The sequence below is a fragment of the Cyprinus carpio genome, chromosome B15, assembly GCF_018340385.1.
Source record: "Cyprinus carpio isolate SPL01 chromosome B15, ASM1834038v1, whole genome shotgun sequence".
Lineage (NCBI taxonomy): Eukaryota > Metazoa > Chordata > Actinopteri > Cypriniformes > Cyprinidae > Cyprinus > Cyprinus carpio.
Genome location: NC_056611.1, coordinates 28,850,641 through 28,874,083, shown reverse-complemented (window position 1 = coordinate 28,874,083; position 23,443 = coordinate 28,850,641). Strand labels below are relative to the sequence as shown.

Sequence of the window (23,443 nt, the reverse complement as noted above, 5' to 3'; positions counted from 1 at the left end):
TTAATGTTTAACTTTGTTTTTTTTTTTTTTTGTGAAAATTAAGACAAAAGACAAACATGAAGACCAAATTTCACAAACAAAGAAACTGCAAGTAATTCAACATGAATTTCTGAAGTAGAAAATATTAAAATAGCATTTTTGTGAAAAACATACTCCAGTAATATTGTTGTATTTTCAACTCAGAATCTCAAAAATCTTTTTTGACAGAGCACTCTTTGTAAAGAGCTGCTTTCAAAGTGTGGGAGAAGTCACAGTGATGTTTGATGAGACATCATGGGTGAGGTGTCAACGTCATATTAGCAAAGTGACAACTAAAAATACAAGATCTGCTATTTTAGATGACTGACTGACTCTACCTGTTTGATGCACACGTGGGACTGGAAGTTATGCACTCAAGGGAGAACAGGGTAAGGCAAGCGAAACAGAGGAGGACAAGAGGGCGGGAGAGACAGGGAGGCTGGGCTGGCGAGAATGAATGAGAGGGAGGAGGGGGAGAACTTTGACACGGAGGGCCAAAGGACAGGATTGCTAGACAGGAGCGGATTCAGAGAGAGAAAGACAGACTTTAGACTTCTGAACTAGTCAGTAACAACACGCCTGCCCCTCAGGCAGAGGAAAAAGAAAGAGGCGAAAGAAGAATGAGAGAGTTGATTATCTAGAAAGGGCGCATAGCTTCTCTGTGACTGTGGTGGGATTGTGTGTTTGGGAGCCTGAGCTTTTGGATTCAGTCTGGATGGGAATTCCTGCTGTGCTTTTCCGATGGGGATTATTCCATGAACGGCTGGATCTCGTTACTGACAGCTGATGGTGATGACAGCCCTGTTCCGAATGAAGTGGGGACATAAACCTCAAGTGGTCCAGACCAAACCTGTGCCCCATCTGCCCAGCGAGGATGATGACGATGACGACGACGAGACGTTGTCCACGAGAGCTCCAATACGCAGGAATTCACGGTTTTACCGTTCAATGAGAAAGAAAAAGTTGTCTTCGTCTTCAGAACAACAAGAAAGTGAGAATTCTATTATTTTTTTATATTACTATTTAAACTCTAGAATACATAAAATTACATAAGTAATCACTAATTACTTAAAAATTTAATTGAAAACAAAAATATATAATAAAAGCTATTGAAAAATAAAAAATACTATAATATAACAGTATATAAATAATATCATATTTATTTATTTATTGTTAAATGAGTAAGATCTGTCGTTTTGAAATTCAGTGAAGCTTTGAGCACAACTCTTTATGAGACACAATGTATGCTTCTGAAACTGATATGTTTGTTGTATTAGCGTTGCCTAGCAAATGTGGTGGGGTCTAAATAGAATGCACTATTGTTCCCTGTATGTTGTAAAACAGTTTTCCATGGTTTGTATAGACTAGCTTAACTGAAAAAGAACCCTCTTTGTTTTACTTGTGTGACCTTTACTGTGTTACACTCTTTATTGGCATCTATAAATGTTAAATGATTACCACATACTGGTAAAAATGTATAGCCTGAATGCACTGATAGCTGCTTTGGATAAAAGCGTCTGCTAAATGCATAAATGTAAATGAAGAACATGCATTGACCTTTCCATTAAAGGTTCTTTAGATTATTCAAATGTTCTTCACACTAACTTCTTTTAAGAACCATCACAGAAGGGTTCTTTGGGGAACCAAAGATGGTTCTTCTATGAAAACCCCCTTTATTTTTAAGAGTGAAGGTGAATCCACAACTAAAATCAAAGCAGTTTACAATAGGTTCAAAAGTAAAGTACTACTTCTTTACGAAGTTAAGGCATGTTTGCTGAGTTTGACACATTAAATGGATTATTTTGATGTTGATGCCACTGATGAGTGACAGCAGTGATAGATCTGACTGTCAAACAAGTCCTGGTCCCAATCAGAGCCAAAAAACATTTAATGTATTTAAATGGCTTGTACACAATTACGACTTGGCAAACCAATAGTCACAGAGATTTTCTGAGGGAGCGAATGAAAGCACATGATTCTGCCCCGCGGTAAATTGCAAAGCAGTCGAAACTCGAGAAACTGGTTTAATTGTTCACTGTCTGTGTATAATTGTTCTAAAAAAATAACATGTGCGCATGTTTTTATGAGCACAAGCATCTTTATAGATGCATTACTGAGACCAAATCAACCATTGTGGAGAATTTGAATGATCAAATAACACGATATCCTTAGTTGTGGTTCTGTTGTTGAGTTGAAGCTCTGTAGATGTCAGGATCAAAGATGACACTGTGATGTTCCCCTTGAAAGCATTAGAAAGGCCTGTTCTATTATTGTCTTGACAGTCCGACTTAAACCCTTAAACAATGAAACTTACATCCCTTTCATACCACAGTAAACATCTCTACATATGTGGCAAAAAAATAGTTTTTAAGCGAAATTAATAGTAATGTTGGGCAAGTGTTCATGATGATGTGTTGGATGAGTCATATCAGTGTCTATAAAAACTCCTTTATGGTGACCGCCATTGAGATCACATGAATATTGTTCACTTTATCTTGGTAGCCATCTCATTATCAGTCACTTTCGGTTGAGGAATTAATAATTGATGAGTATAAGGTATTGCTTCAACTGAGGACCTTTGCTTTTGTGTGATGGTGCCTCCACATCAGTAGGTGTCAGTGTAAAGTCCAAGAGACCACTGAAGAAAGCGTTCCTGGTTGCTCTGCTGGCACACAAAGCCCTGAAAGTACACAAACTTGGAAGTGACTGTCTTTGCTTCTTGGGTATTCAATTTTTGAGACCATTTTTGAAACCACATTACTCTATCAGACAGTAAACAGATACCTCAAGTCAGTTTCACAATTCTATAATGTGTCACTGATGAAATCTCTGTGACTTGTCTTTCAAAAAATGATTGCAGCAGAATATGCTGCTTTTGAAAGGCTGTCAGTTGAGGTTTTTTGCCCACATGTTTTAGGCCTATTTATGGAATCTACCAGCAACTGCTGAAGCTGACCAGCAAAACAACACAGCATGATATTTTGGTAGTTTGGCCTCCAAAATACATCCTTGGTGTACAGACCATAGACTGGTTTCTTCATCACCCATTAACACATTAAACCCAATGCTGTGTGAAGTCCTTGGCATGAGGTAGGCAATCAGCATCTTTTGCATTTTATGTGACACGGTTAATGATTGTATTATAGGGCCTCACCTGTTTTTCCAGAGAAAGACGTTTTATATGGCTGAACAAATAAATTCTGGATATTTGCTTAAAGCTATTATCAAGCACACCTACTTTCTTTTGTCAAAGAAAATGAAACTTGATTTTTAATTAGGCTATTTAAAGAAAATGTCAATGCTAATGCTATTATTATCTTAAATTGCTTTGTAGGCATCGTTATTTTTGACTAACAGCCCTTTTAAATGGTGGATTTGCAATATGTTAATTGGTGTTAGAGTGGATAAAAAGAAGAAAACTTGTGTTCTGTTCATAGGAAAACATTGAATAGTTTAAATATGAAAAGTTCTGAATGCTTCTCATAACATATTTACATTAATAAAAGGTAGTAATATGCTGTTTGTTAAGTGAATCAAATTCAAGAACCACTCTAAGAGTGTTCATTCATTTAAGGATTTGTTAATCCGGAGAGTCTTAAGTAAACGATTCATTAAAAGATCCGGCTCATAGGAGTCACTTGCAGTTGCACCATATGTTTTAGATTCATTAAAAAACCAAACTACAAAAAATCCAACTACATTAATTGTATGGTATATTGTTAATTTGTTCTTGAATCGGACCCTGATTGCGCAATGTTTTAGATTCTCTAAAAATATCCAGTTCATCAGAGTTCATACTCACAAATCTGACTACATTAGCTGTGGGTATGTTTTTGATAACTTTGTTTTTTTTTTTTCTTCATGAATTGGAGTCTGACTGTGCAATGTTTTTGATGAACAAAAAAAAGTACTCATGAGATTTTTTTTTTTTTACTATATTGATGTTGAATTTTTTTCTAATCTCGGATACTATTTAGGGAAGATAGTAGGCCTATGCAAAATGTGATGTCAGGTTGCATGCAGCCTGCGAATACAACTCAATAAAATTAACATGTTTTAATATTATTTTGCGATATACGGCCGTTTATCGCAACACATTTAATTGAGCCTGTAAATTTGGGTTAATTGGCCTGTTGTTTATTTTTATATGACGCTTTAGATCCAGCAGTACGCTACACTGATTATTGTGTAAGTTCATCATGTTTGAGACACTGCTAAATTTTTAAGTGCATGCGTGACTTGATTACCCAGAATACAGTGCACCGACCAGCATCTTTTAGTATAAGTCATGCTCTCAGCTTTGGTGTGGTGTTTGATTTTTCAGTTGTCTGTGACTGTTGCGTGTGTGTGTTTATGACTGTGTGAATATGTGCTGTTCTGGAATTTGTCACTTTTTTTATTCACTGACAGTTTGGTGTGAATATGAAGAGTCAGAGGGTGTGTGTGAGAATGTGTCTTTGGATGTCAAAGGATTTACTCCACTGCTAATGTTAAATGTAAATCTGTTTGTTTTGTAATGCCTCATAAGTTAGTGTAAGTGCAATGTACACAGTCTGTACGGTAATCCCCCAGTCTTACTTTACAAAGTATATGCGGTGTTGTTACCCTTAACCAGGAAACAAGTCTGGAAAAAAAGGTTAATATTTAAAAGACCGACATTGTTGTTGTTTATTTATGTGGAAAGTCTACAACAACCAAAACAAGTTGGGTTTTATATTCTACATGCAGAAAAATTAAAATTAAAAGCAAAATAATAAAAATAATAATAAAACTACCAGTCAATCTAAGATGTTTGAGAATATATAAAAACAGCATTTGAAACATTTGGCCTTAATAATGGTTATAATGTATACAGATAGTCCACAATACACTTCTTCAGTATAGGTTAAAAGTTATCTCAGGGCCTCATAAGGTTTAGTAAATATCCAGAATCTGCAAAAAGGTTAAATAAAAGATAGTTTTAACATTATTCCATTTGTATAATTTTATTTTGAAACCTGGTATTATTCAAAAGTGTGGAAAATAGTCATAATGAAGACTGAGTAGGTGTGTTCAACTTTTTACTGGTAGTGTATATTACATAAAATATGACTATGCATTACATAAAAGGGCAGTCATGCATCACATTTGAAGTATTGAAGGTTACATAACATGATTATTTTTTTCTAAACAGTCTAGACTTCTCGGTCTAGCAATAGCGAGTACTATAGATAGTCAGTGTACCATATGTTTTGCTGATTTGTTCTAACAATGCAAAGCACACACACTTTTTGAACTCGGCATGCATCATTACAAGTTTCTCTCAAATTGTAGGGCCTGCTGGGAAAATAACCCCATTCTCTGTTGATTGCTGCTCCAGATCTGGTGACACTATTGGAAACTGGGTTTAAAGGAAATTATTAACCGATGTACAGTGTGACCATAAAATAACTTTGGTGTCACATTGTGGTGTAACAAATTGACCCCGATCTAGTCTGTCCTTGTTTTTTAATCTGTATTTTAGGAGTTCTTCTTTGAGCTGACCTCAGATTGAACTCACAGCCGTGATGTTGGATAGTCAGTCAGGTTTGATTTAAACCTCAGATCAAGTGCACATTCTCTCATAGACTAAATGTAGGAACTGGGATCTGCTGGATGGAGAAGTAGATGCCCATGACACAAGACAAAATCTATTGCATATATTCATTAAAAAATGCTCGTCTGGTTTAATTTCAAAAAAGCTAGTTAGACTTCAATTTCAAATGATATCTTTAAACATATTTTTATTAACATTAGGAAATATTTATATATATTTTTAAATTTTGTTCAAAATTAGGGCAGAACATATTATAAAGCACCAGTGTAATACATGGCAGTTAAAGTTTAGCAGTCGTAGACAAGTCTGTCAAGTGCTCAGCAGAGTTTTTTTGATGCATGGATCAATATTTATTCAAGGGGTCTGACAAACATGCTTTGCGATCTTCCTGATCACACCTAGTTAACTCATGATCCAGGAACACAAATAGCACACTATAACCGCATGTGACCGCGTGCCATTCGTGTAGACTGAGCGAGCAGAAAGCCGCTTGGTCAAGAGAGCAGCTAAGGGAAACAGTGTAAGGAGGTAATGAAGCATTTCGGATGCGTCCTTTGTCCATGAGACTTCAGAATTTGCAGAGGAGACAAATTTAAGGGGAAACTGAACAGACTTTCTCGGCAGCCACACACACAGAGACACAATTACTGAAAGTTCCATTTGAGGCCCCAGTTACACATTCCTGTGCCCACAAAGTTTCAGGCAGCGCAGCCAGCAATCACAATGGGCCCTCTGTGTTTATACATGAGTGTGTGTTAGATTTGTCGGTGTGTATTTGTGTGTGCGGTAACAAGTGAATGACCAGTATGTTGTTTTGCCTGTAATGAAGTCCTTTCTCTGGCAGTCAGATTCATCATCTCAATAGTCTTTAGCCAAACAATTGGTTTGGTACCATGTACTTCTGATGTTTTTTTTTTCTTCTTATAAAAACATTTTTGTAGTGTCTTACTGAGCCTGTCTCTAGGACTGTGATGCAAGCAGGGATTTAGGTCAATTCAGTGTTGGTCTTTTCCACTCAAATGTGTCCAAGCTTATTTATTCTGTTCAATTATTTTTCATTAATCTAAGCCACTCCCATTCTCTCCATCAGGCCCCACCTCCTCTCCTAAACCAGCAGTGGACCCTGCCTCCTACAATAGACTCAGCCCCTCTGCAGCGAATCGACTTCCACCCTCTCCCAGAACGCATCAGTGAGTGCACCCAAACACATCTATCTATCTATCTATCTATCTATCTATCTATGTGTATTTGTCTGTCTGATGATTCAACTCATAAATGGTTATGGTCTGATTTTCTCAGGATGAGAGATGTTTGTCTGTGTGTGTGGGTGGGAGAGTTTAGAGTTGAGAACTGAAGGTGTGTGGGTGACTCTGTGTTTGGGCTTGGCTGTCTCTCTTTGTGTTTATGAGCAACATGCAGGTTCACTTATGTGCATGTGTGTTTGTAGAGGACACCGTATCTGGGGTGGGGATTCGATTTTTTTCAAGAAGACTAAGAATTTCTTCAAAGCTTCCATTATTTAAGTATTAACAGTATTTATGTATCTTTATCAGCCCGCCTTCTCGTTCTGGAATCTCGTTGCCGAGCAACGGGATTACTGTGCTGGGAGGAGTTCGCTCTCGGTCTCCGTTAGCGACGCCGGGAGGTTGGCCGTGTAGACAAGAAATGGAAGAGCTGAGTGAACGGACGACAAGTGCCTGCACCATGCAGGACAATGATATTCACACCACTGCAGACCCGGACAACATCACACTCCGGTAAGAGAGACAGACAGAATAAAAGTTCATTTATATATTTTTTTTTTGGAATCAGTTTTTTTAGTGTGTAACTTAAATAACTTCATAGACTGTGTGCATTTATATGTTTATAAACAGTATTCACATTTTATTTTCTATCTATCTATCTATCTATCTATCTATCTATCTATCTATCTATCTATCTATCTATCTATCTATCTATCTATCTATCTATCTATCTATCTATCTATGTGTCTGTCTTTCTGTCTGTCAATCTATCTATCTATCTATCTATCTATCTATCTATCTATCTATCTATCTATTCTATCTATCTATCTATCTATCTATCTATCTATCTATCTATCTATCTATCTATCTATCTATCTATCTATCTATCTATCTATCTATCTATCTATCTATCTATCTATCTAAATTAAATATTCATACATTTATGCATTTTTAGGTTAAAATAAATATGAATATGTATAATGGGTTAAGCTATTTTTTTTTATTTTAATAATCAATTTTTTTAATTTTATTTACAGTGAACTGTCCTGCTGTGTGACAAATAAGTTTTTAAAAGTAAAAATAGTCTCTTAGTTAATATGATCTCTTCAAACTGTTAATAATTGTACAATAATTATGCATAAATCTGTTTAAAATGTAATTTATCTACCCATGCTTTAATAAACATATGCATGCAATATTTTTTATATATGCATAGTTGCATGTATATAGCTTATTTATGCACTTACATTAGCTGGTACAGTATGTTCATTTTTGTTGTTTGCATGTGGGCACATGTGCTGTATGACTCAAATAGTACTCACACAACTCTGCTGATGGATTTGACTTATTTAGGTCTATCAGGGTTCAAATGTAATAAAGCTAAATGGGAATTAAAATGTGAGGAACCAATATTCCCCTCATTTAGAAACATAAGTAGGACTTAAAACAGCTGCAGGGTGTTTTGAGTGCGGTCTGACGTGTTCTCATTTTGATACACACACACACACACACACACACACACGTTTCCTCTTATCTCTGCTAGTCACTGATTATTAGGGTTTTTTCTCTCTTTCAGACTGGTGAGGAATGGTGACAGTCCGCAGAAGATGGCAGTAGAGAATAACTGCCGCAATCTCAACATTGTGAAGAGTGTCGGTGAGTGAACAAAACACACACGCAGGAAGAGAGGGAGACCGATGTGCTGTAACAATGCATGCTAATTTATGTGCCTCAAGTTGAACTGTGTAGGCAACTTTATTTGCAGTTGAATTTACAGCATGGATGTGCTGGATGTGTACGAGACGCGAGTGTGTGTTAGTGTGTGTAGGATGAAGGCAGGTGGAGTGTGTGGGTGATGTCTTTTTAAATATATTCTGGAATAACAGCAAGAGAGAGTTATCCACTTTCTTCGCCAACGCAACATCATTTTATATCATCTCTATTTCCCTCATCATCCGTCTATTTCTCTCTCCTGTATCTGCATCCAAGTCTCTCTTTTCTTCACTTATTTCCACTTCCTATGTTCTCCTCCTCTTTCTTTTGTAGCTTCTTCTGTCAATATCTTATTTCTTCTTTTGTTTCTCCATTGTATGCTCTTTTCATTTCTTTGCTTATCATTTTGTTGCATTTATTGTAGGGGTGCACGATAAATATCGGCCGATAATTAATGCGCATCACGTCAGTAAAGCAGGTTCTCTAATCAGCGGTAAATTCCATCAGGTGTGTGATTTCACATAGAGCAGCTGTTACTACACAGAGCCGTTGTTAACTGACAAGCTGCGCAAATCCACGCTGATAATGAACATTTGCGCAGCTTGTCAATTAATTATCGGCCGATATTTATTGTGCACCCCTAATTTATTGTTCTCATGTATTGGTCCATTTTCTTGTTTCTCATCTTCTCTCATCTCTCATGTCTCTTCTCTTCTTTTCTCTTCTCATCTGTTTTATTTGTCTCGTCTCATCTGTTGTCATGTCTTGTCTATAAGAATTTTTCCTTATTACCTTGATTTCTCATCATTTGAGTGACTGTATCAGTTCCTGTACAGCAAAAGTATGGATTTTATTTTAAAATTACCAAAAATAAATAAAAATAAAAATAAAGAGAGAGAGAGAGAGAGAAATCAGGAATATATTCCTAATATGTTAAAATGTATCTATTTTTAATATTTAATAATTAAAGTATATGTTCAAAATATATTTTAAAAATACATTTTAAGTATACGAAAAGAAGCCAAAAATATACCAGGAGAAATTATGAATGTATATTTATATGTTAAATATATCTATTATTTTAAAGTGAAATTTATGTCCAAAATATATTTAAAAAAATCTATTCTATTTAATTTTACAAAACGCAAAACGTTTTCATAAGAAATCAGGAATGCACATTCATAATATATGTATAAGAATGGAAATTTAGCTATACCTATTTATTCTATTGTTATTTGACATTTATCATCTCTTCTCTTCAAGTCTATCATATCTCTTCTCTTCTCTTCTCTTCTCTTCTCTTCTCTTCTCTTCTCTTCTCTTTCTCTTCTCTTCTCTTCTCTTCTCTTCTCTTCTCTTCTCTTCTCTTCTCTTCTCTTCTCTTCTCTTCTCTTCTCTTCTCTTCTCTTCTCTTCTCTTCTCTTCTCTTCTCACGCTCTGTTATGTAAGCGACTGTGCTGAACACCCACCTGAAGGTCTTGTTGAATGTGCAGGACATTATGCAACTGCTTTCCTCTGTACAAAGTCACCCTTTTGAGAAGCCGACACACACATATATGCAGTATGCACATGCTGTTATAATGTAAACGTGCAGACAGGTAAAGACTGAGTGATATTGAGGTCAGTCCTGATCCGCAGCTCACACAGTTGATGTTTTCAGGGCTTGAGGAGCCTGCAGTAAACTTGCACAACTTTTTCAGAGAGTTCAAAGGGCTGTTGTGACAGATGCATTTCTGCTGACTGAGTTATGCACGACTGCTAAAATTAAAAACTCACATGAGATAAACAACCCAGTGTTATCCAGCTTTCGGTTTACTCAGGAGAATATGTTTTTGGCATGATTTGAGCTATTTATTTATGAATATATTATTGATATTATTGATATTTCTGTCCTCAGTTTGTATTATGTTATTGAAATGTAAGTTTAGGAGATTTTAATCTTTCTGGATTTACTGTAAGTAAATGTGTATCAGTGTTAACTATTAAAATTGTTTTTGTTAATTCAAATAAAGTTGAAATCATATTAAAAATTAATATTAGATTGGAAAATTTAAATTTTGCCTTGGCAAATAACTGAAAATAAGTTAAAATGCTTAATTTACTAAAGCTGGAACTGAAATAAAATAAAAGAGCTATATTTAATTAAAAAAAAAGTAAAAAAAAAAAAAAAAAAAGAAATTAATAAAAATTATGAAAGCACATAAAAAACTTAAAACTGAGATTATGTATATGAAAGAAAAGCTGATTCAAAATAATAATACATTTTATATACACACATGTATACACACACATATATACACATGTGTATGTATATATGTATGCTTCTACTAAAATAATAATATTTATATAAAACTAGAAAATAGCTTCCCTGGCGAGTAGCCTCGAAGTGGCTTCAGTTTAGATCACATGACCAGCTGCTTTGCAAGTTAATAAACAAAAGTTTCACACAAACTTACACTGAACTCAGTCAATTCGCAAGAGGCTCATGCTGCCATATTGGATGTTTAGAAACGTGAAGGAGAAACATGCATTTACTAGAGTGCGCTTTTAACGTCTATAATGTCATATGTGCTAAAATATCGAAATGTGTGAAAATAGTGTCTTTCCAAATCATCATTCTGTGCCGTTAAATGTGTTTGTGTCCAGATGTTTTGTATCAAGAGTACCGCGACACCTCTAAGCAGCAGGAGATCGAGCAGCGTCGACAGAGAGATGGGCTTCCGACTGCAGGGTCAGGGGTCACGGCTGTGCCCGCTTTGCAGCTGCAGCTGAGGAACAGCATGCATTCATTGAGCCTCTGGCAAAACCTGGAGGCTGTGAAAGACAGTGGACTACTGAAGACACTAGAGGCAAAGGAGATCATACTGCAGGAGGTGAGACGCATGCTTTGAATCGACTAGAGTATAAACTTTTGAGTGGTATGTGCTAACAGCAATAGCAGTGCATGTTAATTGAATGTGTCTCTGTGTCTTTCTGTAGGCCATGTTTGAACTGGTGACCTCTGAGGCGTCATACTACAAAAGCCTGGAGCTGCTGGAAACCCACTTTCTACGAAACCCTGTGCTTGTCAACACCTTGAGTCAGTCTGACATGCACTTCCTGTTCTCCAACATTGAGGACATCATGAAGGCAAGCGAGAGGTGTGTGTTTTTGGGGTCACCTATGTGGTCAGCAATCAGTTTGCTATGCTTGTGGTTTCCCAATGCCAATCTATGTTTCTATTTTCTGAAGGTGGCCAACAGGGCGATAATGTTTAGCCACATTTGCCTAGACCACAGTGACTTTTCTCATCATTAAAGTTGAGTGGTAGCATTAGCATTATTAGTTCCAATAAAGCAAAAAAAGAAAAAAATAACAAATGCACCAAAAAATATAAAAAAAATAACCAAAAAAATAAATAAAAAAAATTCAAAAAATTTAATACATCATTTTAAATAAAAAAAATCAAAATATATTCCGAATATACATTTTATATAATCATAAAAAAAACGGCTTAAGACATATTCAGTAAAAAATGTTAATATTTTAAATATAAGTTTTGTATATGTTAACTAATGAAAACGAAATATGTCCAAAATATATTTTTAAAATACATTTTTTGAAAAACAGTTTATAATTTTACAATTCTCTCTTTCTCTCTCTCTCTCTCTCTCTCCATCAAAATTTATCTATCTATCTATCTATCACTCACTCACCAAATCTTTATTTATATATATATATAATATATATATATATATATTATATATATATATATATATATATATATACATATATAGTAAAGATACATTTTATATAAATAATCATCATATATCAACATAATATTTGCTAATATTTTAAAAATATTTAGTAATTTATGTATAATAAAAACCAACATATCCAAAATGCAATTTTAAAAATAAATTTACATATGTCCAAAAATTTATTTATTTTTTCTAAAATACATTGATTTGAATCTGTGTAAAGTCAAATATTATGACATCTGCCTCTACCAATACAAAATATATTTTTAAAATATATTTTTTGAAAAACAGTTTTATAAAAATAGTTGCTTTTTCTGTGTAAAGTCAAATATTATGACATCTGCCTTTACTAATCCAATATATAGCCTATATATGTAGTTTAAACTTGTTTTGTCTTATGTAACGGTCAATATTAATAAACTTCACAAAATCTTGCTTCAATCAAGTTTCAGAAGTGAAAATTCCTCCCATTCACCCTGATACCCATTATTGCCCACAGGCTAAAATTAAAGTGTTGGTGTGATTTGATTCCAGTCAGTAGCTCTATAGCATGCAAATCCGCCCACTTAGGCGATGATTCATGCGCATGAGTCAGGAGGAGCTCGGCCCTTCCAAACCTGCTCTCCAACAGTGAAGAACATTGGATTACAAGATTGATTTGAGTTTCTTTCTTACATAAGATGTGTTTGTATTTCTGGTGCACAGCTGAGCTAATGAGCTCAAGCTAAAGTTTCTGGAAAGAGAAATGTTTAATTTCTGCATCACTAGTGGCACTAAACAAAATTAGCCAGATGTATACTAATGCTAGTGGATTTTCAAAGTTATTGCCCATGCAAATGTTTTCGGTTAAGTTTGTTTGCATATATTTAAGTAGACGCTAATACTTACATGCAAATGTAAACAGTATGTACTTTCCCCATTGCCATTAAACTACATATCTTGATTGCATATACAAAATGTCACACAGCCATAATATTGTTGTCTAACGGTGATGACCTCATATTTTCCTAGGTTCCTCATGGATCTGGAGCACAGGATCGAAGAGTCCATCCTGATCTCAGACGTGTGCGACATCGTTTATTGTCACGCTGTTAAACACTTCCAAGTCTTCATCAGCTATGTTATCAACCAGGCGTACCAGGAGAAGAACTACCGACGGATACTGTAAGAAAATTTATATGAGAAATATTGAATTAGTAATTAGAGGTCAGAAATGTCTATATTACCTTACAGTCACAAAATATATACTACAAAAGTTTTGTGAATGCAATATAGTCGATTGATTTAGCAATTTTGGCCTATTTTTCTTACATAATGTGTCGTCTTTCAGAATAGTGTATAGAAAACATAAAAAAAAACATACTGAGGTGTTTATTTTAATGCACTTCATCTATTTGTGTATATAGATTTCAGTTACAGTACATATATTTAAATTTGTTTTCAGTAGCACTTAAATAGACTAAATTTTTTTGCGATGTTTATACTAAAAGATTTTTACAGAGGGGTTTGTTTATATATCATCCAACTGATTTATATAACAATTTATTCCCAAAAAACTTGGTAAAAAAGCTTTTTTTTTCTAGCTGTTGGCAGTATTTTTTGTTCTCTCTGTAACTCTGATGAAACAAGAATTTTGAAATGACTTAATTTAATGTTTAAATTGCCATTTTGGAATTTTCTGCCAATTAGTGCATATTTAATTAGACATTGTCTCATTTGCATATTTCAGAAACATTTCGGAAAACATTTCAAAAAGCTTTTAATGCAAAACAATTGTCTCAAAAGTGAAAGTTTGGTTATATCTATTAGTTAAAATTTTGTTAATCAGTAACATTTTACAGTAAGGTTTCATTTTTAACATTAGTTACGTATATTAGTTAACATGAACCATATGTAATGTTAAGTTCAACATTTACTAATATATTATTTAAATGAAAAGTTAATGTACTAGGAACTAACATGAACATTTTTATTAACTAACATTCACAAAGTTTAATAAATGCTGTAAAAATGCATTGTTAGTTCATGCTAATGCATTAACTAGTGTTAACAAACAAGAATTCAATGCAAAACATTACCAGTTAATCTTTAGTTAAAAAGAGTTACTTGGTCAAACCAGCTTCATCGTGCTGAATTTGGCTGGTGAACAACTAAACTAACATGCAGATTAGTTCTGGTCCGAAATGCTTTCCTTGCCTTTGTGTGTATTAAGCTTTAGAACATAAGAGTATTTCCTTGTTTGTGTCGTAACCGAAACATGTGACGTTGTACGTGATGACTCCTGTAATTAAATGTGACACAGTGACTTGGCTTGACTGATGGGTGTGGTTTATGCAAGGAACAACAACAGCAATGCATCGTGTCACCCGCAGTCTTCCCACGCTTCCTTCACTTAGTGAAATTCAATGACACTTTACAGTTATTAAAGTGATCATGTGACCATTTACTTGCCCTCACGCTGTCCCAAACCTGTATTTTCTTGTAAAGAGCTCAAAAGCTGAATTATTGATAGCGTGAAAGTGTTTCATGCAACGTAATCCATGTTCCATGTCTTCTGAAGTCATACCATAGCTTTGAATGAGTGTTATTGATTGTGGCCGTATACAGTAAATGTGGGGTATTTTCAGGACCGGGAGGGACAGTAGTGTGCATTTGTTGTGTAAATCGTCTAGTCTGCATGCATGCAGTGTCTCAACAGACCAGCTGTCTGCCTGGATTCTAGCCTGAGGCTTCAGTCCTCGCTGGCTTCTGAGGTGTTGTGTAGGGGTTTGTGTAGGTGCTTTCATTCGTGTGTGTTTGTGAGCGGGTAAAGCTCTTGGGACTTTCTGCGCATCGGCCCTGAGGAGTTTCAGTGCTTTCCATTCCTGTTAAGATTAGGGTTAAAACCACTCTGTGAGCGTGTGTGCATGATGTTCATAAACACAGCTGGGTTGTGCATCAGAAACAATGATGTTTTGTTGTTTTTAAACCACACAGGTTCATGAAAATAAACTCTGACCTCATAAACCTTCTTCCTGCTTTGTGACCTAGTTAAGTTCATCTCAAGTAGTTCATTGTGTTGTCCTAGAGGCAATATCTTGCTGAATACTAATTATATTTATATTTATAACAATTAAAACTATTTTTATCTTTAAGCAGTATAAATGAATAAGTTGCTATCCAAACTCATTTCTCTTCAATTCAATTTCAACTTCAATCTAAGCCGCTTTCTTCATAGGCCACCTGCTGGTAAAAAGGCTAAAATGCACATATTTGTCCAAAATCTGTGTTCATTTTTAGGCTATGTTTGTAATATACTAAAATGCTAGTCATACTATCCAAGTTTTCTGTATGCAGAAATTATCTAGTAATTTTGGCAAAATCAGATTAGAAGCACACTTCACAGGGTTTGTTTTTAATATAGTAGGCACTAGGCAGTAAAGACTACTCAGTAAGTAGTATGCACATATCACGCCACCTCAGGCCATTGAACATGACACTGACTGAATTTGAAAAGTGCATTTATGCAAATTATTTTGGAGAGATAAAGTACACAATCTTCATTTGAATATCTGATCTGTGTTTAGTTTCAACTGGTTTTTGCCATAAACCATAACCATTTCCAACTTCGTTATGGTTTTACTTTTGGTTTTGGGCTGTAAATGTGGTTTAATCTCGATGTCAAGATTTATGATTGACATCTTATGATCTAACAGCAATATGCAAAGCAGATTTTTATCCGAAAGCAATTAAACAGAAAAAATGTTGTGTGACAGAAGAAAGTAACACACCTTTCCACAGCAAACCACATGATATAAAAGTAGTGTGAAACGAAAATAATAATGCATCCAAGTAAAAAAAAAAAAAAGGATTTAGGGGTTTTCTCAAATCAACTAAGTAACATTAATTAACGTTATTGTTTCAACAGTACACATGTTTGTACTGGCTGTATAGTCGGTCGGCTGTTTAGAATCAGAACAAGCAGAGTCTGATTCGAGAATCTTTTGAATCAGTTCTTTTCAGTGAATCAGGATTGATTTGAGTCACTAATTTTAGTAAATCAAGGTTTAAGGGACAAACATTGTGCATTATTATTATCATGATGATGATATGCTTGTTTGCAGCTTGGATATGTAACTTTACTTGTCTCATATATGCATACTATCATACTATCTTTTTTTTTTTTTTTTTTTATAGAGTAGTGTGTATTTTATTTAGCTACTTTTTGTGTAGCTTGCCTATCGCTGCCTCTTTGTTTTAAAATTACAGGCTATATTTGCATAAACACACTTAATAATAATAATAATAACAATAATAATAATCTTTATTTTTCTAAAGCACCATTAAATGTTAAAACACATTTAAACCAAATTAGAAATAAAAAAACAATATAACATTTCTATAAAAATTTAAGAAAAAGCTACCCCTAAAGAAATATAACAATATATACATAAATGCCTGTGTGTGTTTTTCAGACAAGAAAATACTCTTTTCCGAGAGAATATATCCATTTTGGAGAATCAGCCGAAAGTGAAGGGCCTCTCGTTTACCTCCTTCCTCATCCTCCCTTTCCAGCGAATCACGCGACTCAAACTACTTGTTCAGGTAAGCGTCAGCCAATTAGAAGTCTTGAGTAACTTGTGTAGGGAATGCGTAAACCAATCAAATGTCTTAGAATGAGTTAAGCCTGTATTTAGCAAAACTGCTTCTTTTTGTTCCAGAATATTCTGAAGAAGGTGGAGGAAAATTCCAAGAGAGAAAAGACTGCAATATTAGCTCATCAGGAGTTGGAAAGGGTAAGTGTGTGTGTGTTTTGGTTCCAGGGTGTGGTAATGAGTCTTGTTATTAGTAAGTCTCATTGTCTCTGGACTTTCACCTGTCAAGCACGTCTTACACTGTTGTTCGTGGTACCAAGGTTACCGCGCCACACCTCTTGTCGCTGACCTTAACAGCTGTGAGGTGGAATGCTGCTTTTGTTCTTAATTATTTTCTTTTAACATTTTAAAGCGATTATTGCAGCATTCACGTCATTCACGTAATTATGATTCAACTGCTATTCAAGTCCTGACTCAAATTATTTGCTGTTATAGCAACAATCATAATGCCATGTTGAGATTTGTTGTGCTTGTTTACAGGAAATACATCATCACTACATTAATTCACCACCATATGCTTTTGAAAATTTTTTAACAACAAAAACTGCATCAATTATGACTAGGTTCTATTAAGGCTGCTACCATTACATTTCTAATATTTTTTTTTTCTAATATTACACGGTAAATAATGGAACATGATATTTATTTTATTTATAATATTATAAAATGTCATAATAAATAAAATTTTATATATATATATATATATATATATCAAAAAATGATATCAACGTTATAAAATTTAAATGATAAAAAACAATATTATAATATTTATTTATATTGTAAAATAAGTATTGTAATAATAGGATAATGTGTAATGTAATGCTCAAACGTATGATTCTGATTATTAACAAAATCACTCTGAAGACCACAAGGCAAAGTTTATGTCCCAGAGGTCATCTGCAGTTTGCTCATTTATAAAGATTTGTTAAACGTCTGGTAAACAAACAGCTAATACTTGGACTCCAAGTTGAAGTGAAACTCAAAAAGTATCATTTACTCAGACTTGTTCCTGTGTGTGGGAGTATGTTTTTCTAATTGTGATGACAACGTTTCTGAGGAAATAGTAAAACCTGATGAACTGGAGACATCCCCACAAGGAAATCAGTTCAAAAATGGGTTTAATAATGGTCTAATCAGTGTCTTAAAATACCTAAAGTTGTATTTCAAGGTTATGGTGTATATGTAGGTTAGTGTAGAGTGCTTATAATTAGCTCTTATTAAAATAGAAGTGAACGGGAAATCCCCATATGTCAGGATATTAATATACATGATGTGGGTGTGTGTTTGTCTTTCTCAGATTGTGAAGGAGTGCAATGAAGGAGTGAGGAAGATGAGTCGCACTGAGGAGCTGATCAGCATCGAGAAAACACTTGAATTCAAGTCGAAGGTACTGAAAGAATAAAGATGTCATGCCATAACCTTGAACACACTCTTCTACTGTACTTAAATGAACAGTTCGCCCAAAAATATAATTTATTCATGTCATTCCAAACAGTATGACTTACTTTCTTCTGTTCAACACAAAAGGAGATGTTTAGCAGACTGTTAAAGCTGCTCTTTTCCATACAATGAGAATAAATAGGGACAAAATAAGTTTTGCAGGTGTAAAAAAAAAAAAAAAAAAAAAAAAAACAACAAAGATTGATGTATGTTTTACAATAAAATACTTTTTCTTTAGTAACTCAATGTTATTTGCTGTTTCTTTGTAATTACTTGTGAAATTTAGTAGCGATTAAGTGAAAATCATTTCTAATTAAATCCTACACCAATTATTTTTCAGTGTAGTGTTTCTAATGTAAGTGTTTTATTTAACAGTATTTTGCATTGTAATAATAAAATGTGACTCATACACCAATGCGTTTTGTCTCTCAGCAATGCATAACAATGCAAATTTTGACCAAGTTTAACTATTCAGATGCAACATATTTGTGGAAAATATTGTAATAGCTGTATGTGATTAACAGAATAAAATTGAATCCATTGTGCACTAAAAATAGTTTCTAGTTCTTAGTTGCATTTGTTGATTCCAAACTTGATGTATCTCATTCAGTTATGATTCATACTGGATGAGAATCAATGGCATTTGGTTTATTAATGTCAAACGTAGTGACATTAAAAAAACACACATCTTGAATTCATTGCCATGCATTTCAATTCTCTGAAAATGAGCAGTGTGAACATTCTTTTAAATATCTCCTTTTATGTTCCACGTAAAATAGTAACATTTTTGTGTGAACTATCCCTTTAAATGTTACAAGCGCTCTTGGTGAGAAGCCTTTACTTGGGTATCAGAATGAAACTCTTGTAAAGTACAGTTGTGTTCTGTTGTTTGCAGTCAGTGCCGGTGATTTCTCACTCTCGCTGGCTCCTGAAGAAGGGAGAGGTGCAGCAGATGTCTGGGCCCAAGAGCACCAGGACCATGCGCAGCCGCAAGCTCTACCACCCCATATACCTGTTCCTGTTCAATAACCTGCTGCTCATCACCAAACGCAGCTCCAGGTCTGTGACATCATCAGCTGCACGACATGATGTCATCGGTCGCTTATAATAAACGGAATGATGTCGCCTGTTGATGTGGACAATAATATTGTTAAATAAATGATATAATAATATATTATATAATATTTTTAATTTGTAATATTATATACCAAGTAATGTAATAATAGATAATATGAAAAATATTTATTTATATCATCAGGATGAAATTCAGTATAATAATAAATAGACTTCTAACTATTATAAATGAAATAATTATAATAATAAATCAATCAATTTTATTTATAAATATTGTAAAAGAAAAACTACCATAAATAATGCCATATTAAATCTATAATTTTAAGTATATTTAAAAAATACTATAATATTTTAACAAATTGTTAGAAATTATAATAAAAATATTTAATTTTGTTTTAATTTAAGTGTATTTGATTTTAGAATCCACACAAAACAATGATATTGTCCATTAGTGTGGACACTAATATAGTTATTGTTATTGTTCTTAGTGTGAATAGGCCTTTATTTTACAAAAAAAATAAAAAATAAATAAAGAAATGAATGAATTCTGAAATAGGTCAAAATGGCTAAATGTTGTCTGAATAATATACCTGACTGATGTTTACTCACTAGTCTCACTCTCCATTGATTGTTTTTGTGTATTATGTTTGTTTTTGCTAGAAGGTTTTATTGTACAGTATATGTATTTTATATGTGTGTTTCAGTGGAGAGAAGTACCAGGTTCTGGACTCCTGCAGTCGCTCCATGCTGAGGACTGAAGACCTGGAGGATCAGGGTCAGATGCTGGCCTGTGTGTTTGTGCTGAAACTGCTGGAGAACCAGGAGGACAGAGAAGTCAGCTACATGCTCAAGACTGAAAGCATGTGAGAACGCAGTCCTAAGCCATTATTACAGAGATTACAGTACATGTTTGCTTTGTGCACTAATGGCTCTTTGAATGTTTACAGAAGTGAAAAAATGCGCTGGATATACGCTTTGACTCCAAACCGCCGTACGAGATTCCTCTCGACCAGCACTCACCAACCAGGTACATCACATACATGCATGCACACCCTATGTCTGCGTTTGATTTGAAATAAAGACATATCTTGAATGCACATTGGTTTGGTAAAAGCTCAAGCTGTTAAATGTTATAATGGGATACGTCTGGTGTCTAAATCACACAAGATAAATCCCATCTCTATTTGTTATAATTACACAGTTTCCATTTCTGTCATCATACTAGTTAGCGCTGTAATTGATTCAAAATCCCATTTCTCGGTCCCGTTCCTTTTTTATCATCTTTTACTGTCCTATTTCTAACGAAAGGCTATTTTATTATTACATTTTATTTCTAATAATTATAAATAATATTTTTTCTAATATTATACAGTAAATAATATATATATATATAGTATATATATATATACATATCTATATATATATAAAACAATATAAAAAAGAATCGAATAGTAAATATATATATATATATATATATGAAAAAATATGAGTAATGTAACTTAAAATATTTATTTTACTTTGTAATATAAAATAATATATTTATTTAATTTTCTAAAATAAATATATTATGCATTTTTAAAAAATGTTTTATAAAATAATGTAAAAATAATTAATATATAATATGTTCATTTGTTATATATTAATCATTTTTATATTGTAAGTAAAAAAAATAATATTATAATATTGAAATGTATAAATAAATATTACGTATTAAAAAAAATAAATATTACAGATATTATTAAAATTAATATAATACAATTTGTAATATTTTAATTTTCTAATAGTATAATTTAGATTTAGTGATTAAATGAATTTATTAAATAAATTTAATTTAATTTTACTTTCTTGACTTGAGTTAGTGATTTTCTTTGTATCTGTGTGCAGTATGATTTATTGTTTTTCTGGTGCATGTCAGATTCTCCACAGGTTCAGTGTATCCAGTCGTACTCCTCTCAGGAACCTGACGAGCTCTCTGTAGAAATGGCTGATGTGCTGCACATTCTGGAGTGCACCGATGATGGTAAGAGATCACAGACGCATTGACAAACACTAGACATCCTTAAAAATCAGTCAGTGTCTGCCTTAAATGAAAGACTTGCAATAAGCCATGCAACTTCATCAGACTCTACTGTTTTTGGCTAGAATTGTGTCTTTGTCTTTCATTTCTGCATCATCTGCTGTGATTTGCATAAACTTGTCTCTCTCACTATGTTGCTTCCTTTCACCTGTTCTGTTTTACTATTTTTGTGACACGTCCTTCCTGTTTTTCTTCTCTCTGAACGTTCATGGCATATCCGTCTCTCACCCTCAGGCTGGATGTTGGGTGAAAGGTTGCATGATGGCGAGCGAGGCTGGTTTCCCATCCGTGTGGTGGAGAGGATCATGAACGCAGAAGTTCGGGCTCAGAACCTTAAAGAGTGTCAGCGGATCCAACAGGTTCAGGAAGGAGCACAGGGGGCCAGAGCTGCCTCCAGGGGGCGCCGCCCAGCCAAAAGCCCCCAATACACTCCCACCTGGACTGATTTGTAGATAAGGAGCAAGAAATGGCATCGCATAACCACCACAACCATCCTAAGATCTCCTAATTCCTGACCCGGTAACCCGGGAGCGGCGCCCCCTAGATGTCGCGGCGGACCGCTAGTCATTCTGTGTCCAGTGTTTTATTGAATACGTGTCCGGCATCACTCTGAGGACTCAACAGGGTCGTGGAAGAGCTCTTGCACTATAAGCACTTGTGTTTTTGAATCGCTGCTTCCATAAAGTCCTAACACGTTGTTAGCATGAAGGATTTCAACTTCCACAATCACACACGGGGACCACTTTTCTAACACATAGGAGGTGAAGGAAAATAAACGCTACATCAGGACTTTTGTAAAGTCGTAATGCTTCTCTGGAAAAGGAATGTATTAATGTGCATGGTCACACCTTACTGACATTACAGGTTTGTGTTTTTAAACTAACCTCTGAGGACAAAGAGGATGTACTGTACCATAAGGAGCTCATCCTCCTCCCATCCACATGAAGAACAAAACGAAAATAAGAGAGAAAATAAACAAAGTTAATCAAATGCACATATATGGCATTTTGAATGCGATTTTTTTTTTGGAAACATGGAGGTAAAAAATGCAGATGAAGAACACTGAGGCATTTTTTGCACGTGCTGCATGAAAGTGTGTGTACAATCACATACACATTAAACAATGTTTTCCTATACAAACACACTACACACAAGAGAGTAATGTTGTTAAACCAGTCTAACAACCGTGTCCTAACCAGATGCAACATGGTAACTTTCCAGCAACAAGCCATTTGTCCATACTGAAAGCGAAAATGCTCAATGATGAGACACATCTGTTTAATATTAACTAATCACATTTTTGAATCACCTGTTTGTTTGGATGCACAAGCAATTTATATATTTTATATAATTGTATATGCACTTTTTTCGTTGCATAATGTAAGAAGATTTAATAAGCACAACTTACCATAATGTTTTTTTTTTTTTGTCCATAAGTATATGTGTAATATATAAATATAGCAAATATGAGATGCAATTGCATTACTAACAAGATGTTTGCTGTGAACTGAATTTAAACATTTAATTTAAGATAGTTCACCCCAAAATTATTTTTTGTTGTTGTTCCAAACCTACCATATTTTCTTTTGTGAACCACAGGGGATTTTTTTTTTTTTTTTTGTGGATTATTTTTTGTTCAAAGCTTTTTAGGTCAAAAACATCCATTTACAAAGAATAGATGCTTTTGTCAGTTTATTAGTTGAATCTGGTTTGGACACGGTTTAACAATCTTTTCCAAGAGAGAATGTAACTTCTATGAGAGATGAGTCTTGCTGCTTGGCCGGACTTGGTGTTTTTATCGTTGTGTGCATGTTCATGTGAAGACCTCTCATGTTCAAACATGGTAAAGAGTCCTTGCCAAATAATTGTCCTATTTCATTTTGTAAAAAGATAATTTATTGTTAATGAAAATAAATCTTGAATGTTGA

General features: G+C 34.2%; 1 protein-coding gene across 5 annotated transcripts in view; it reads left to right on the top strand.

Annotated features, from left to right (window-relative positions):
- Positions 1-23,443, top strand: part of LOC109092844 (ephexin-1) — a 26,846-nt gene extending 3,403 nt beyond the window's left edge. For 2 of the 5 annotated variants that reach the window (XM_042740165.1, XM_042740166.1), the window contains exons 2-16: positions 802-1,009; positions 6,684-6,783; positions 7,147-7,350; positions 8,414-8,493; positions 11,197-11,423; positions 11,530-11,690; positions 13,302-13,454; positions 16,745-16,874; positions 16,991-17,065; positions 18,222-18,311; positions 19,260-19,423; positions 20,143-20,301; positions 20,386-20,465; positions 21,354-21,458; positions 21,750-23,443. In XM_042740165.1, the coding sequence (XP_042596099.1) occupies positions 802-1,009; positions 6,684-6,783; positions 7,147-7,350; positions 8,414-8,493; positions 11,197-11,423; positions 11,530-11,690; positions 13,302-13,454; positions 16,745-16,874; positions 16,991-17,065; positions 18,222-18,311; positions 19,260-19,423; positions 20,143-20,301; positions 20,386-20,465; positions 21,354-21,458; positions 21,750-21,967 (2,154 nt within the window). In that variant the 3' untranslated portion in view covers positions 21,968-23,443. Of the gene's footprint in view, positions 1-801; positions 1,010-3,089; positions 3,109-6,683; positions 6,784-6,901; positions 7,058-7,146; positions 7,351-8,413; positions 8,494-11,196; positions 11,424-11,529; positions 11,691-13,301; positions 13,455-16,744; positions 16,875-16,990; positions 17,066-18,221; positions 18,312-19,259; positions 19,424-20,142; positions 20,302-20,385; positions 20,466-21,353; positions 21,459-21,749 lie in introns of those variants that run through there. The other 3 variants (XM_042740168.1, XM_042740167.1, XM_042740169.1) reach the window with 3 other exon arrangements.